At 46.2% G+C, this 17,043-nt stretch overlaps 1 protein-coding gene across 1 annotated transcript; it reads right to left on the reverse strand.

The window, feature by feature from the left end:
• Nucleotides 1–757: 757 nt before the first annotated feature.
• BAMBI (BMP and activin membrane bound inhibitor) lies at nt 758–7,180 on the reverse strand. Its single transcript, XM_025885846.2, has 3 exons — nt 6,724–7,180; nt 3,196–3,483; nt 758–2,750 (listed from the first exon to the last, which is right to left on the reverse strand). The coding sequence occupies exons 1-3, from the start codon at nt 6,797–6,799 to the stop codon at nt 2,332–2,334; spliced, it is 783 nt and encodes a 260-aa protein (XP_025741631.1). The 5' UTR covers nt 6,800–7,180; the 3' UTR covers nt 758–2,331.
• Nucleotides 7,181–17,043: the final 9,863 nt, after the last annotated feature.

Genomic DNA, 17,043 nt, shown 5'->3' on the forward strand with positions numbered 1-17,043 from the left:
AGGGTCTGTCATTAGGAAAAGACACAGGAGTAGGAATAGTCCATTATTATGTGGCTAGCACTTGAGCACCCTGGACACCCAGTCCGCCAGCAGGGGGCAGGCGCACAGCGCCAGCGCCCCCCTGAATGGCGGGGGGGGGTGTGTGTGCTGTAAATAGCCTCGTGAATGTACAGTAGAAACAAGAGGCAGGGTAGCTAACAGTCAACCGAAGTAGAGGCATTTTGCATTCATCTTCCAGGATATGTGATTTCAGGGCCAGCCGAGACCCAGGCCTTTCCTGGAGGATGGGGTTTACTGGTTTCCAAGTGATTCAAAGTATCGGACTTCAAATCCTTCACTGCCTTATTTAACGAATTGCTGAGTTCTTAGTTAACTGGTATTTGGAACAAATGGGGTGAATAAGAGTAACAGCAGGGCGAGCAGGGGGAAAAACTAACTACATGGAGCTGATAGAAACTTGAGGCATCGCTGTGCTTGCTTGACGCTACATGTGAAAGCAGGATGGATAAGGAGCAAGAAGTCTTTTAACCTTCGAGCTACGGAACTACTGTAATTTGGTCTGGAGCTCAAAGTGGAGATGAGGGTCGGAACTCCATCAGGTGGCAATTTCGGTGAACTTTCTTATCTAGACGGTTTTGGATAGTTAGATCACAATTCTCTGGCTCCCTCAAAAAGCAACACACCTAAAACTCAACACCCTTTATAAACTGTAAGCCATGCGTGCGAGAACTGCCATTCTCAAAAAGCACAATACGAATGCCGTCATTTATTAAAATGTGTATTTATTCCATAGCCTACTTTGTACGGGGCTGTGGCCTATTAATTATTAAATAATCTAGGTACTCGTTTTTAGACTAATCATTTCGACTCGGATTCTTCCATGACCTTGGCGACTGCATCTGTCTTAAGTGACCCAAATCATGCTTATCATAAAATAATCCCCCAAATATGCACACACACAATCCTTTAACACTCGTAAAAGAAAACCCCATACTCAAATATGCAGACGAGAGGTTCATTTTTAAGCAGAAGTTTCAAATATACAAAAGAATTGGGAGGAAAAAAAAAAGAATCCTACATGGCAAATGCGTCTCACGTTTAGGATAACAAAGACCTATTTGGGGGGGAAAGCACACAAATGTGGCATGGGTTTAAGTTCAGGCTGAGCAGTGTTGCCAGACAGAAGGTCCTGCAGGAGTGAAAACACTGTTACTTAATCAGTGACTGAAGTCAATGTGGAGAGCAGGGGGCCCTAGTGTTCTTTAAATCTCAGTTGATACAAATAATCTTCACTATTGAAACCCTTTCTAAACATTGAGAAGAAAAAAAATGCGTGAAGGAAAGTTTGAAAACTAGGAGCATGATAGGATCAAGTTTGGCTAATCTGGGATCCAAAACATTTAATCTGGTCTGAGACAAAGTCAACTGATAAATTAATCAACAGTAAAAGTAGACAGTGACTAACTTGAACTACGAGAGGAAGTTTCGTTTAGCAGGTTTGGTTTGGTTTTTCTTTTTTGGTTGGAGGTAGACACATTTTAAAAAGCATTTCAGAGCAACTGGATTAAGTTGATGAATTATTACCTTTGCTCATAAGGCAGCTCTAGACACTGATCCATCACATCCGACCTAGTATAAAGTTTAAGATTTCTCTTAGAATAATCCTGGTTTTTAGCTTTCACCTAACAAAAACATGTGGGTAAGACACTGAACGATGAGCAGGACACATTTAGAAATTCTCCACACTGTAAGAAAACTACAAATATGCATGTAAGGATAAACAAGATCTTGGTCTTGTTTAAAAACAAAAAACAAAAACAAAAACAAAAAAAATCAAGCCAAATCCTACAGTTGAGCCCTTACTATGAGCGACAACAGATCTTCATTTGTATAATTAACATTTAGTTTCTTATGCGTCCCACTTAGTTTTTAATTTATGACAAGACACCGCTAAATTTCAGACAAAATATATATATATATATTTTTAAATCTTTACAATAAATCAAGATGTTGGAGCTTACACAGAGCACATTTTAGTTTATTTAGGTACTCGATTTCAGCTCGCTCAGATGCAAATAACCCTGGTAACAGTGTGTACGTAGTCTTCTCGTTGCTTCTTATCATTTTTAAAGCAAATAATACATTTGACCGTATTTAAAGAGTCTGTGCAAATAATCCTTCAGAAGAAATAGCCAAGATTCTGTTTGCAGAGGTCGTTCTGTCTCTCGAAGGTGAGTCCGTGAGTTCGTTTTTCTTCAGATAAAGTGCTCCTGTCCAGCAGAACCCCAAGCCTTCCAGCGCCCACAAACTTCGGTTCGGGGTCAGCCCCCGTCATACGAACTCCAGCTTCCCGTGCCCACTGTACATGCCCCAGTGGACGAGCGAGAGGATCTTCTCGTTGCTGAGGTCCGCTTGTCTCATCTTGTCACAGGTCACACAGCAGTTCTCATGGCCGCTTACTGGCACCATGCACTCCAAGTCTAACTTGGCTACCTGCCCCTTTTTGGAATGGTGTCCATGGAAGCTGTAGTGCAAACGGGACAGCATCTGCTGCCGCTGATCCTGCAGTCTCTTGTTCTCACTTCGGAGCATCCTCAAGGCCAGCATGATCAGCAATACCAGGATCAGGCCGCCGGCGATGGGCACGGCGATCACGGCTGCCCGGAACCACAGCTCTTTGGAGGAAGTCAGCTCCTGAACTTTGGTGATGAGGTTCCTGCTGCCGTCGAGCTGATGGCGGTTTCCTTGTCCTAGAGCAACACAAACGCGTGAGCAGACCGTGGTAAGCCCTCCCGCAGGGGTTTATGATCATCTATCCATCTGCAACAAGGCCCCCCATGAGAAAGCAGCTTGTGGTGAAATCAACAGTATTTACAAAATACATGTTGCCAAGCGATGCAAAGATCAGCTTCCAAGAACAGTCCGTTTAGGGACTGTCGTTCCTGAACAGTAAGGGTCCTCTGGGTCTTCCAAATGTGGGAAAACCAGGCAAAACCTATTATGCAGACAAACATCTCATGCTCAGGCCAACATAAAAGCTACTAGATAGAGATGCATCTTTGCATCCAGCCATGCCTCTCCCTCTGGTGTCTCTAATTACATTAACAACAAAATCAATAGCAGACATACAAAGTCGAGGCTGCCGCCGGCCTACAGAACAGGCTGGCGTCCTGGGGAGAGGGGGCTTCTACCTACCTGAGGCCTCCCCCTTGGGAGGGGCGAGCACATCGTGCAGCCCTCGGTAATTGCACATATCTTCGTGACAGCATTCCAATGTGGGCATGGTGGTGCCAGAGTGGTTTCGGGCCTGTGTGGCTTGGCAAATGTCTGCTGTGCTTGCGAGAGAATCCAGGCAGCCATGGGTGAGCGGGGAGTTTGTGTTCTGAGGATCAAGAAGCCTAGAGAAGCAGGCGCTCAGCTCCGACTTACACATATAGCCAGTTGCCACGCAGTGGGCAGCATCACAGTAGCATCTGATTTCACCTGAAGACAATGGGAAACTGCATCAAACGCCTTCCGAGACCAGATAAAGCTTCTACCTGGGCAACTGCTCAACCTCAAGATCAGAGGCACGAACTTTTAGAACAGTCAGCTGAGTGCCAGCAATGGCAGCCCCGGGTCGACTTGGGAGAGCCCTCTGTGCAAGCCAGCGCTTAAATTTCAACCCAGTGAAACGTAATTTTAGAAACGTATTAACCCCAACAGCAAAGAATCAAAGTTCGATGGCGATTTCTGAGAAGTTTAGCGAGTCGTTCAAAATATTACTTCTGGATTGGAAGGGAAAGAATCATCACAAGAACTTCCCCTACCATCAGGTAAATTAAGCTGTTTATTCATTTTAATCCTACGTGACCATACAACATAAAAATGCTAGGCTTTTTGATTTTGTCAGTATAAATATTTGATCGGAACTACTGAATTGTTTACTACCTTAAAGGGCTGTGCCAAGATTTAAGAGCTTTAGCTAACACCTTATAAAGTTATTAACTAGAAACACAACAATCTAGAAATTGCTCCGGTCAGGAGGTTTTAAAACTATGAAACTGGGCAGCTATTTGCAACTTCTCTAGAAAAGGCAAACTTTGCCTATAAAGATCTTTTCATGCAGAGGAGCTTTTAGTCAGTATATTGTAAAACAGGAACTAGGCAGTTTACAATTAGTGGTTTGCTTGCCAAAGTCAATTTCTTTCAGCCCAAATGGAAAGTCATAAAACTGGGGGGGGGGGGGGGGGGTGAGGAGGGGAGGCGGGTGTAAAACGGCAAAGCTAACTTCTCCCCTTAACTCCCCAGTTTTACATGTAATTTAACATGGGATCTAAAAGGGGAAACACTGAAACTGAAAATCCTCTGCTGGTTGCATGAAAAATCCTTAAGGAAACCTCAAATTTTTCTCCAGGAAGTGATTAAAAGTTTCCTTTATAAAACTTATTTGGGGAATTGCAAGTCGCTGGTAACATTTTGCAGCAATGCATGCTCTGAGGCTTTCAGCATCCATCTCTAGTTGAAATGATCTGGGTCTCAGACCTATCACTAATAACCGTATCTGACCCCGTGGACTGGTCACTATCAGATACCACAACTAAAGCTACTGTAAACGGGACTGAGGCACACACCTCTTCCCAGCTTCCCAATCAGAAGTTCTGGGTAGTTCCTGAAACCCCTGCTCTGAAATTAAACACCAGGGACTGTGGTTTTATAGACCTCTCCCTATCCTCTCCTTTCTTCTTCCTCCTCCTCTCAGTGAATGTGAACCCCTGAATAAGGTGTCTCATTTAATTATCTGTCCAAATTCCAGGCCACTGTATGGTATGCTCGGTTTTCATCAGACGCTGCTAACGCTTTCGTTCTAAAAAAACCTGCCAGCTAATTAGATCTTTGGCAATCTGAGTTTAACCATCCAAAGCTGGAGGTCCCGCTCTAGCCTCAATCAGCGAGCTCCCTGTCCCTGTCGCGGTCTGGGCTGAAGTCCCTTCCCCAGGAAGACTTTCAAGCTGGAACCTTGCTTTTTAGAGGTTCTCTCTCCTCTTTCCAAGCTTACTTGATTTTTTGCACAAAGCTCACCAGTCCAACGTGGTGATGAATATGTATCCCTAGCCTGACAAATCCCATAGACAGATTTAAAGTAGAAATAAAACAGATTCAAAGTCCATTTTGATCCTATTCGCCTCAGACCGAGCACAGAAAGAGAGCACTGAATGGAAAAGGAAAAAGAGTAAAATGTTTATGAGAGCCTATTTAAAATACTGTATTTTCAATGACCTAAAACAGTCTAATAAAATTTTGACAGGTAACTACGAAAGTTCTAACAACTTTTTTTTTTAATTGGAGCCACATTTCAACAAGTTGAATGGACTTTTGTATTACTGTATTAAAACTATATTTCTGTCGTTTCATAAAGTTTCTTCCTGTGGCATGCAAAAGGCCCAGAAAGGGGACTGGTATTTGGAAACAGTGAACAATGCTCTTCTGTTTCCCCCCCTTTCTTGTTACTGTATGTAGTGATTAAACAAAAATGTCTGCTTTAGTCAAGATGGCTACAGGAGAGACTGCTGGCTTCTTTTAAAGCTTTTGAAGTCCGCAGCAGTCAGAAATCTCTGATCCCCTAATTATATCATTATCAGGCACATAGTTTCGGTATCTGTGACTTCATGTCAGCCTCAGTCCCTCCCTGTTCTGTCGGCCTTTGATAGGGCCAGGAGGCTTCCCTCTGCAGGCTACCAGGGCTGTTATTTAGGGTTAATTACACCCTTCCTTCCAAAATAAATAAATACTGTAGCACATCATCCTTGCTGGGCTAGCTTATCCTTTAACCTCATGCCTGCTACATGGCAATTAGAGAAAGGGAGAGGGAGTGCAAAAGCTAAATAACGCTTCCCATTAAAAAATACATATATATATCTGTTCACAGAACAGTAGGTAGAGTTCATGGCGGGGGAGGCGCGGGAATCCTTGAAATCTAGGAGTTTGGGTTATTTCGACCTAAAAGGCGAAAGCCGGCAGGGGAAAAAAAGAAACCGACCTTCTTTTTCTTTTTCTTTCTTTTTTTTTTTTTTTTTTTTTTTGGTAGTAGTGTGTAAACTCTGAGCTGAGTGGGAAATGGGACCGCTGACAGAGCCTACCCCTCCCAGCCCGAGAAGCCACACAGCACAACTCCTGCACACGGAGACACACACTTGGGGCACCTACTCCCTCACAGGGAGGGACGCACACTCGCTGGCTCACAAAGACACTCAGAGACACACACCGAAGGCACACGCGCGGACGGAGTCACACTTGGAGACGCGCGGGGACAGCCCGCACTCCAACCCCGCGCAGCGGCGAGCAGGGTCCGCGGTTTGGCGCGGCCGCCTCCGCCCGCAGGGTGCGGAGGGCGGCTGCGTCCCGGCGCGCACAACGGCCCCGCTCCCCGGCTGCAAACGTTCAGAAGTTCGCCACGGACAGACTTACAAAAACATTTTGACAACCACTTGCCCCGAGGTCTGACTCCACCTCCACGCGCCGGCCCCGGGACACCCAAGGGGGCGGCCGCGAAGCCACCGCCGCGACTTCTAAGAACGGGCAACTTGTCGCGACCTGCGGGCTCCAGCGCGGGAGGAAACCTCGCCCGCCGCTAACAAAGCCTTGGCAGCCGCCTTCAAAGGCCCGCGGCGGCGCGGCCGCCCCGGGACCCCCGCGCGCCCCTCTCCGGAGAGCCCGGGCCCCGGCCGGCCGGCGGGCACCCACCTTTGGTGAGCAGCACGGCCATGGCGCAGAGTTCGAGCTGCAGCCAGATGAAGATGTAGCTGGAATGGCGATCCATTGACGCCCCCCACGGCCGCGGCGCCCCCGCCGGCTCCCGGAGCCGCGGCGCAACTGCAGCCTACGGCTCCCGGAGCGCGCAGGGCATGGGGGCTCCCCGGGGCGGCGGGCGCCGTCAGCGACCGGGCGAGGGGCCGGGCCGCGGCCGGAGCATGGAGCGCGGCTGGAGGGGCGCCGAGGAGCCCAGAGGACTTTCGCGGTCCGCCTCTGCGGCCACCGGGCTCCTTCGCTCCGTTCGGCGCCGCGGCCCCGGGTGGGCTACCGGCCTCGTTCCCCCTCAGCCGGGCCACTCTGCGAAGGGAGAAGCTCCCCGAGCGCGCGCAGAGACCGCCAGCACCGAGCTCCTGCCTGCACCCGCCTCTGCCGGCCCGGGTCCGCGCCGCTGTAAATAGCGCCCCGCGCCGGGAGCCGGCCAGACTCCGCCCCGCCCCCGACCCCCGCCCCGGCAGCGCCAGCGCCGTCCGATTGGCCGCCAGGCTCCAGTCAATCATCTCCGCAGCCAGGAGGCGGGCCCAGAGGGGGCCCGGGAGGGACCTGCCCCGCGGCTCTCAGCGGCGCCGGCGTCTGGGGCTGCGGGCGGCGAGGTTGCTGTCTCCCGCGCTCCCCCTCGCGGAGGCCTGCGCGTCCGTGATCTGCGCGAGGCGCGGGTCGATCCCCGCCGCCGGGTCTCTGGCACTCGCCTCCGGGACCCTCACAACTCAGACTTGGCCGGCGTCCCCAGCCCGTGGCTACTTTTTTGTTGCCCCCGAAACACGCGGGGGACCGAGGGGTCGCTTGCGGAAGTCTTCCGGGGCCACGCTGCGCGCTTTAGGAACCCCAGGGACAAGTGGCGGTCCCCCGGTGTGCGCCATCTGCCAAGGCGCCCCTGCCGAGCCCTGCCCGCTCGCGTGTGGCCTAGGAGGGGGTTCCGTCGGGAGCCCGGAAGCGGGGCGGCCGGGGGCTGGGGTCTGCTTTCAGCCTTCCCCCCGCTCCCGCCCCGCCTCAGCGCATCCGCCTCCACCCGCCCGCCCTGTGATCAATAAAGCCCAGACAGACAGACTGTTGATCAGTGGGAGCCGCTAAGTTCTCCTGGGTAGACCGGGGACGAGTAGCCGGCTAGAGACACTTAACGAAAATTAGCAAATCCAAAAGCACCCGGCGCCAGCGAGACGACACAGGCCGAGACTGACACTCAATTAACCACCCCCCAAACAATCGCAGGCAAACACACCGGCTGACCCTGATCAATATCAGCCCCGCAGTGATCTCCTTTCTGAGATACTAATTCGTTTATTAGAACTTGCAGGGCTGCCGGCCCCCAACGTACCCAAAAGCAGTCCTGGAGGTTTTGCTGTTGTTGTTTTTTTATTTTTATTTTTTTGGTAAAATTCAACTTAAAACTCTTATCTGAGGGACTGCTCTTGTATCCCTTCCTCCCATAACCTGAGATTAACAAAAGTCAATTTGAGAAATTTCCTTTTAGGATCAGCCAACATTTCCCTACCTGATAAAATGCCAGGGGTGGCAGGGAGAGAAAGAAAAGCATTTAATGCCCGGGTGGGAGATGTAAAGTCAAATGCTTTAGGACCATGGTACAGCAATGAGCTTTGAGGCTAAGAAAAAGATATACATGTCTGGAGGACCAAAAATCAAGGTGAACCCTATAAATTAAAGTTGAAAGTCCGCAGAGGACACAGGATACAGTTAATGAAATCGCCTTTAAAAAATGTTTATATGCAGAAAAAAGAAAATAATGTCATAAATTGATGTTCTGCCCATTACTTCACTAGATCAAAATTGCATCTCAAAGGATGGGAGAGCACACCCAGAGACGTTTTAAGAGGAAGTTAAACTGGTTAGGGCACCAGGTAAAGAGCAGACAACTCTCAAGTGGTGGGCTGACCCTTGGTCCTGAGGACTTTGATTAGAACTTCCTGACATCTAATTCTTTGACAAGTTAACAGTTCTAAGGGGCTCCTGCAGACAATACTTCTCACGTAATGACATCCTCTTTTTTTAACTCTAGAGAGTCAATTATTAGCGAAAAGGAAACTTTTAGAGTATCTTCATTCACCTATCTCCAAGCGCCCACTATAGGCCAGACTCTGGAGCTGTAAAGATGTCAGGACCTAAACAGTAAATCACAAACAATGGAGTGGGACGATGATAGAGATTTATGTGCACAATGTTATGACGCATACAGAAAGAAGAGATAACTAGCCCAGGAAGGTATGGAAGTCCGGAAGATCTGCTGGAGGAAGCAGTGACATCCTGCGTGACTCCTAAAGAACAAAGAGAATAGCCAGGAGGCCATTACAAGCATAGGGGACCACAGGAACCTAGGTGGGACATTTATTGATTGTGTTGGGGGATGTGGGTGGTCAGTAGGGGATGGAGAGATGGGACTGCAAGCAATTCTTGGTTGCTGGAACATAAAATGAGAAGCAAGGAGCAGGCAGAGATGCATCAGAAAATAATGATATTTACCTGTAATGCAGATAAATACTTGTTTAAGGGAAGGCAGTCTAGGGGGATGTATTGATGAAAGTTGTATTGCAGTAAACACTTTCTGAGTGCCCTCCCAGCCCACTTCAGAGGAACATCTGCTTTCTCTGGAGTGGGCACTGGCAGCCAGACTGGGAGCCTCACCCTCTCTGCCCATAGGTAGTCACATGACCCTGGTTGGGCCAATGAAGTGCTCTCTTCTGGATGGTTGGGCAGAGATGCCGTCAATCTGTAAAGGTCAATTCACAGGTGCTGTTCAAATTCGGAGTCCACCTGTCTGCAAAGGGAAAAACGACAAATGGACTTCCAGTCACTTGGTGTCACTTCAGGTCCTTCGAGTCCTTATTAAGGTTAACTCAGGCACCTTGGTAAGTTCCTCTTTTTACTTAAGGTTTTTTTACTTTCAACCCAAAGGATCTGTACTATGATACTTGTATTTTATTGAATTAATTTTGATTTTTTATCATTCCAGGGTGTATAGTTTTTTGTTCCAAACACAATTCAGAATAAGAACTTACGATCCATTCTTCAGACAATGATTTCAACTCTTTTGTTTTTATTATTAGTTTAATGGGCAGACTTTTTAAATGGCCAGAAATTAGTTTTAAGAGAAACAAGTCTGTACTTTGTCTAATGGTTTTGGAGCAGACATGGACTGGACTTTTCAACTAAGTGAATGAGAGTGTTTAAATCAATATGGAAAGTCAAAATTGGTTTATGGATAATATGTCAATTATGAGGCCATATTGATAGTTGAAAGAATAGGTAACAATTTTAATTTAAGACTCAAGGAAATTGCTTCTCTACAGAATTTTACTTGCGTTTTGCACCTAATTCAGTTCTTACTTTCCTACACATAGGTTGGTAAGTAGAAGAGAAAATAGTAAAACTAGTGTCTTTTGGAAATTTAAATTAAGAAAGGAAATCAATGACCAAAATTCTTTTTACTCTTATGCAGGGAATTCTGAATGTATAAGCTAGAACCAAGCTATCCATACCTAAGAATAGAACGCTGATTCTAGACCTAACAAACTGAAATAATTAAACATTATAATAGTTTAATATTATTACCTTCAAAGAGTGTTCTAGATATATTTTATCCTTGGACATATATGGATATATATTATATATATATAACATATATAATCACAACACGCCACTATGACATATTTTTCTGGTTGCTCTACACCACAGAATAACTTTCTAAATTTTATTTTTTTTTATAAATAGCAAAAAAAAAAGGGGGGGTGGTTTATGTCCAGCCCATTTTGTTAACAAAGATATAAATACCAATCTCTGCCTACTCAAATAATGCTGTTGTTTCCCAAAGTTATATGTGATCCCCATTTTCAGCAATGCCTCTCTCTTCACAATGCAGATGAAAAATAATTCTTGGTACATTTTGTTCAGAGAGAAACAGTTGTGTTCAAATTCCTGGCTCGCATACAAGCAACTCTTACAGTCTAGGGATAGAATCTAACATTTCTGCCTGTTATACAAATCTTCTACCAACTAACAATCCACAGAGGTTAGGTAACACTTTGAATTCCCAGTAGCAGCTTTTTAAAAAAGTCATTTGTTCTCAGTAGAAGTTGGGAGTTCAGAACTGAAAATTTATTTTCATTGGAATAAAGTCAAAGGTGAGAGATTAGCCCAGCCTAAAGGAATGGCTATCTAGTGAAGTGGGGTTTTTTTTGGGGGGGGTTCTTTTTTTTCCAAAATGAACTGACTGTAGAGTCTGGGAGGTAGTGTGATAGGACCTAGAAAAAAGACTGAAGGTCACATTCCAAAATGCCCATCCTCCCACAGGTTAGCAAAAATGCTATGGGGTCTTACAAATAAACCCTGCAGTATCTGTTAGCTTGAGGTTTTCTTAAGAATTTTTAAAGCAGGAGCGCCTGGGTGGCTCAGTCGTTAAGCATCTACCTTCGGCTCAGATTATGATCCCAGGGTCCTGGAATGGAGCCCTACATCAGGCTGCCTGCTTCTCCCTCTCCCACTCCCCCTGCTTGTGTTCCCTCTCTCGCTGTATCTCTCTCTGTCAAATAAATAAATAAAATCTTGGAGGAAAAAAAGAATTTTTAAAGCAATTTGGGGCACCTAGGTGGCTCAGTTGGGTTAAGCGTCCAACTCTTGATTTCAGCTCAGGTTGGGATCTCAGGGTCGTAGGATCAAGCCCCGGGACGGGCTGCACGCTCAGTGTGAAGTCTGCTTGGCATCCTCTCCCTCCTCTCCCTCTGCCCTTACCGCCCTCAAATAAATAAATACATCTTAAAAAAAAAAAGAATTTTTAAAGCAACTAAGCTTAGAATACAGAAAGAAATGTCCCTGGTTAAAGTATGTTACTTTATGAATTTAACCACAAGTATTATTTATAATCCAATAGCATCAAATATATTCTGTATGATCCTTGACCATAAGCCATAGCCTTTTGCTATTCAGTTATGTTGGTGTAATTAAGCCAGTAGAACTTTTAGAAATTTTTCAATAACCTGCTAGTTTTGCCTACCTATGTCAAATAACCAGTTTGATTCCTTTTGTTCTTTTAACTAAAATGATAAATCAATCCTTTAAAGCAGAAAAATTACTTTAAACAAATCCCTACTTAAAGGAATGTCCTTGACCCAGAATGCTGTTCAGTAATGCAAGGAACAGTATTTTTGAGTTCTATCTCCTTAGCTGACAATACTTTGCTTGTGTTCTTTTGGATTAAAAAAAAAATGTTCACATTCAAACCACTGAAATTCAGAAGCTTTGATATTTTCATTAAACAGCCCAACATTTATTTATTTATTTTTTAAGATTTTATTTATTTATTTGAGAGAGAGAGAGTGAGAGATAGAGAGCATGAGAGGGAAGAGGGTCAGAGGGAGAAGCAGACTCCCTGCTGAGCAGGGAGCCCGATGTGGGACTCGATCCCGGGACTCCAGGATCATGACCTGAGCCTAAGGCAGTCACTTAACCAACTGAGCCACCCAGGCGCCCATAGACAGCCCAACATTTAGACTCTAGCTTGAAATTGACTGAAACCATGCATCCTTTTCCATGGCCCAAGATCTGCCAGAGTTTTCTGCTGTTCTGCTTCTACCCACTCTTCTTCCTTTGCTGGTCCCATAGTGACTTCTTATCCTAAAGCTTTTCTTGTCTAATACTGGATCTTCCAAACAAACCTGACAGAACAGAAGGAGATCTTTCATGGTGGAACTTTGAAATTACTTATATTTGCCATTGCGTTTTTGTCAATGCCACTGTTTTTATTCCATAATAATTTCTGAGGAAATAATTAGCTATACATTATTTGTCTTACCATTTACAAAGTGTCAAGATACACATTAAAACTGATGCATGGGTTCAACCCATGGAATGAAATGCCAGCCAAATGAACATATCTTCTAATATTGAATGCATTGCAGTGAAATGTATTCTATGGGCAGAGGTTTTGGAGAGAGCTACAGGGTTGCACTGAATGAGACCATCAGTGAACAGAATTCTTGTTCTTCTCCTTGATATTAAGGGAAGAACTTATAATGGGTTTGCCCCCACATTCAATAATCTTCCTTCGTTCCATTTGGCCACCTAACAAACAAGCTTCTATTCTGCTGTGAATTTGTTTAAAAACAAATAACTCTCCACTGTCCCTTCATAGTTTAATGTCATTTACCTATATTTTTAGCCTAGCGTCTCAAAGACATCATTTAAAATATGCCCATTTGGGGCACCTGGCTGGCTCAGTTGGTGCAGCGTGCAACTCTTGGTCTCAGGGTTGTGAGTTCGAGCCCCATGTTGGGTGTAGAGATTACTTACAAAATAAAATCTTTAAAAATAAATAAATAAAATAAAATATACACATTTATAGTACACAGTTCAGTCAGGCTTGTTTAATTAGAAGGGGTTTCTTATACAGAGACAATAGGCTTATTGTAAGGAGATACCTAATCAGAACTCAATAAACATTACTTATCTTGCTGGGAAGCCAGTCTCCTTGGAACTGGAAATGAGAAGATTGGGGTCTCTCGTCCTTAGGGCTGTCTCTTCTCACCTCTCTCCCAGAGAGCTGGCATCCTGTCCTTAGCTCTGGATTTTGCTCTGACAGAACTTCTGCTTGCTTTTAGCCAGTCATAAGCACCCTTTACATAGAGGCCATGCTCAAGAGATGGTTTTGCCTTCCGTCCCTATGGCAGACTACCTCGGCCCTCTGGCTTCCCAATTGCCAACTCCTGGGCGAGTCTGACATGCAAGTTACACAGGCTGCTGTTCAGCCTGTGGTCTGTTCAGCTAGGGTAGCGTTCCTGGCTGATCTAAACTGTGGCTGCTGGCCCTCATCCCGGCTGCAGGCCAGGAAGACCAGGAAGTGAGGGCCGGCCGGTAGCGTAAAGCATAATATAGATAGGCTCTTATTATAGACACATAGGCTACACAGACCCCAAGTTTACCTCGCCTATGAAAAAGTATTAGTGAGTTCCTTTAAATTATTAATTTAGTGTGAATTTCTCACTTGACTCTTTGCTGTCATCAAAAATAAACTTCATGTGACCGAATGAAGACAGCCCATCCCTACAGACCAAAGACTCAGAACATTTCCAGAGCCAGGACAGCAGGCCCACTTTGAACTTTTGGATTATTTTTAATATACAACAATCTTGAATACCCTGTCTTCTTAGTTGACTACAGCAACGAAAAGAGCTTTTTTCAATTTTTTTTAAAAAGATTTTTTCTATTTATTTGAGAGAGAGGGCACAAGCCAGGGGAAGGGGCAGAGGCAGAGGGAGAAGCAGACTCCCTGCTGAGTAAGGAGCCTGATGCGGGGCTCAATCCCAGGACCCCAAGATCATGACCTGAGCCAAAGGTAGACGCTTAACCGACTGAGCCACCCAGGCGATAAAAGCTTTTTTATCAATTTCAGGAGAAAGATGGGTATTTGGGATGAATAACTACCTAGCTTTCTCCACACATGTAGTTTGGATGTTCATGGCCAAGGTGCCTACATGTCTATGAGCAAATGACATTGCTTAGCAGTCTATATGTAATATGTGAACAAAATTCATCAACTTTCAACCAAAAAGCCAAAAAGTCACTTGCTTCCTTAGAATCCCCTGCCCCCACTGCCCCACGCCCTACCACTTAGCTATTCCTCATAAAATCACAGGAATATATAAAGAGTTTTCTAAAGAAGCAGCATTGTTAACATGGTTACTCTACTTCCCTTTTCATTCTGGCTATTCAAAGAGATTATAAATAAAGACCAGAAAATCCCTCTATTATGCTTTCTATTCCCTTTGATGCCTTTCACAGGGTCATCCAGAATCAATTTTCTTTTTAAGGAATTAAGGTCAACAAGGGAATTCTGAATGAATACGCTCGAACTTTGTCGATGAGGAAACAACAATCCACGAGGAGATGAGAACTGAATTTGTATCCATGCTCCACCACTCGGCATGTTGTCCCCAGTGAATCCATTGTCCCCTCGGTGCCCCTTTCCTCTCCCATAAAATGAGGATGAGAGTGCTGGGTGGCCTGGCTCTCTCAGAGATTGCTAAGGGAGTAACATGAGATCAGCATGTTAACGGTGAACCCCTACAGAAACGTTAGATGATTCTCCTTAGAAACAGCGAGCTTATCCAAATCTGGTTTTGAATCATCCAAACAGATTTATGGTAGCTTTAGGACTCCTCAGCTGGGTTCAGGATTTTCTTCTCTCCAGAGCTGATCATTTGAAGCAGAAAGAAGGCCACTGCCAATCCAGTCTTGGTAGGGTGATGATATCTCTCTAAACACAGTGTGAATCTTGCCAACACAGGTTAGCTCTCATGACGGGTGGGTAGTCCAAGAATCAGCAGAGACAAATTGGTTGGCTAACTTATCATTATGCAAGAAATGGAGCTGCTCACTAAAGGAAGAGCCAGAATTCCTGCCCCTAGTCTTCTGGGACACCCTAGAAGTATCTCCTGCCCTGTAAAGGACTCCTTTAAAAGGTTACCCATCTCCAATTCAATAGCATTTTTCAAAGAAGTGTGATGTTGCTTACTCACTGTCAGAGAGAAGCATTTCCCAATAAAATCCTGATTGATCATGGATGTATTTGCCATGAACTGTGCTCATGAGCCATACTCTTTTTTATGGGTCATCAGTAGGATTACTGAAGAGGCTCCTTGCCCTCACAATGCTTACAATCCTGCCTGCCTTCTTTTAGGTGACTGCCTAATTTTAACAAAGGTTTGTAGAAAGGCAGGCAGGCGGCGGGGGGGGGGGGGTGACATTCCTTTTCTCCTAATCCTTCAAGTCATCCTGTGAAGACCTGCACAGTTTTTCTGGAAATAGGTACAGTTTTTCTGGAAATAGGTGAGTTCCGGCCCCTGATTGATGCAGGTAATGCAGAGAAAAGAGCCTATGGTTTTATTTTTTATCTTTGTTTTTGGTCAGGGGTAATGACCAAAGAGGTAGTATAGCCAAACCCTCTTCAGGTCCATAATCTTTTTGTTTCCAACAGCCAGCCAAAGTCCAGCAAGAGTCAGTAGATAAAGAGAGAGGGAGATGGGGATGAGTGGTCGCCAAGAGGGAATTTTCCACATTGACAGATCCAGGAAGCTTCGGGAAAGTTAACTCCAGGCTCCACACATTTTTACTGGATCCCGGCTTATGGGAATGGAAGCGGAGAAGTACCTGGACGTACTAGTTTAAGGATAAAGTGAACGCAGAGGCAAGCCCCTTTAAGTTCCCGTTGAAAATAGAGCAGCAGCTCCACGTCAGACCGATCAATGGGTTATTTCTATCGGTTCTAGGCAGCAACCCCCGCCCCCCGCCCAGCTCCCCCCCACCCCCACCCCCACCCTCCGGCAGGGAGAACGTCCGGAAAGAGAAGATGGAGAGAGGGGAGGGCGAGGCTGGGAGTGGCGGACAAAGGCGGACGGATGGGGCCGAGAGCGAGAGAGCCAGGCGGAGAAACAATGAGACCGAGCGAGAGATCCCTCGGGGGAAAGCAAACGCTGCAGAGAGGCACCAATTATTATAATTGAAGGTAATGGTGCCGAGGCGCCAAGGAGCTCCGCTCTGTTTTACATCATTCGGCCCCGACCCAGACGCACCCGCACCCGCGCTCGGCTCCTCCCGCGCCGAGTCCACGCCCTCGGGGGGGGGGGGCTTTCTGGGCCCCGCCCCGCCCGCCTGGCTCGGGCGCTCCCCCGCTGCGCCGCGCTCAAGTTCAGGTGCGCGCCGCCCACAGCGCTTACCTGCCTGACTCACCTGCGCGGCTCGCCCCAGAGCTCCTGGGTCGCGCCCCACCGCCTCCCTCACTTGTGACTAGTCCAGGGACACTGACTGGTCCCAGAGTAAAACAAGGGGCAGACCCTTCTGGTGTGGACAGATCCATCCGTGTCACCCGCCTCACCCCAGGTTAGAGTCGGTAGGAGCTAGAAACAGCACTGGCCTTGTGCCCTTGTGTGTCTGTTCAGGCTGTAGTTTTATCTTACCCCTCCATCACAACCATCACCCCGTTCCCCTTCCCCCCTTAACTCAGGAACGAAAGTGGGGCTTTCAGAATAAGCCACGTGGGAAAAAAAATAGATAAACGAAGGGGAAGGGACGAGTGTTTGATTTGGGCCAAATATCATTCCATCTCTCTAGACCTGTATTGTCACCGATCAGATGTGACCATTAGAGTGATCTCTAAGATCATTTCCAGGTTCTGTGAAAGACAGCCTCAAAAATGAAATCCGGGTCAAAAAGAGCAAGTGACATTACTCTCTCTATCAAGTCAAATAAAGT

The sequence above is a fragment of the Callorhinus ursinus genome, unplaced genomic scaffold, assembly GCF_003265705.2.
Source record: "Callorhinus ursinus isolate GAN/ISIS: 27379988/994484 unplaced genomic scaffold, GSC_fseal_2.0 scaffold62, whole genome shotgun sequence".
NCBI lineage: Eukaryota > Metazoa > Chordata > Mammalia > Carnivora > Otariidae > Callorhinus > Callorhinus ursinus.

Bases quoted from the DNA above. Each gene is read 5' to 3' on its own strand.
- BAMBI (XM_025885846.2), bottom strand. From the start codon at position 6,799: ATGGATCGCCATTCCAGCTACATCTTCATCTGGCTGCAGCTCGAACTC. The intron at 3,484-6,723 runs GTGGGTGCCCGC...CATTGTCTTCAG, and splicing joins GGCCGTGCTGCTCACCAAAG to GTGAAATCAGATGCTACTGT. The intron at 2,751-3,195 runs GTAGGTAGAAGC...GTGTTGCTCTAG, and splicing joins TCCCAAGGGGGAGGCCTCAG to GACAAGGAAACCGCCATCAG.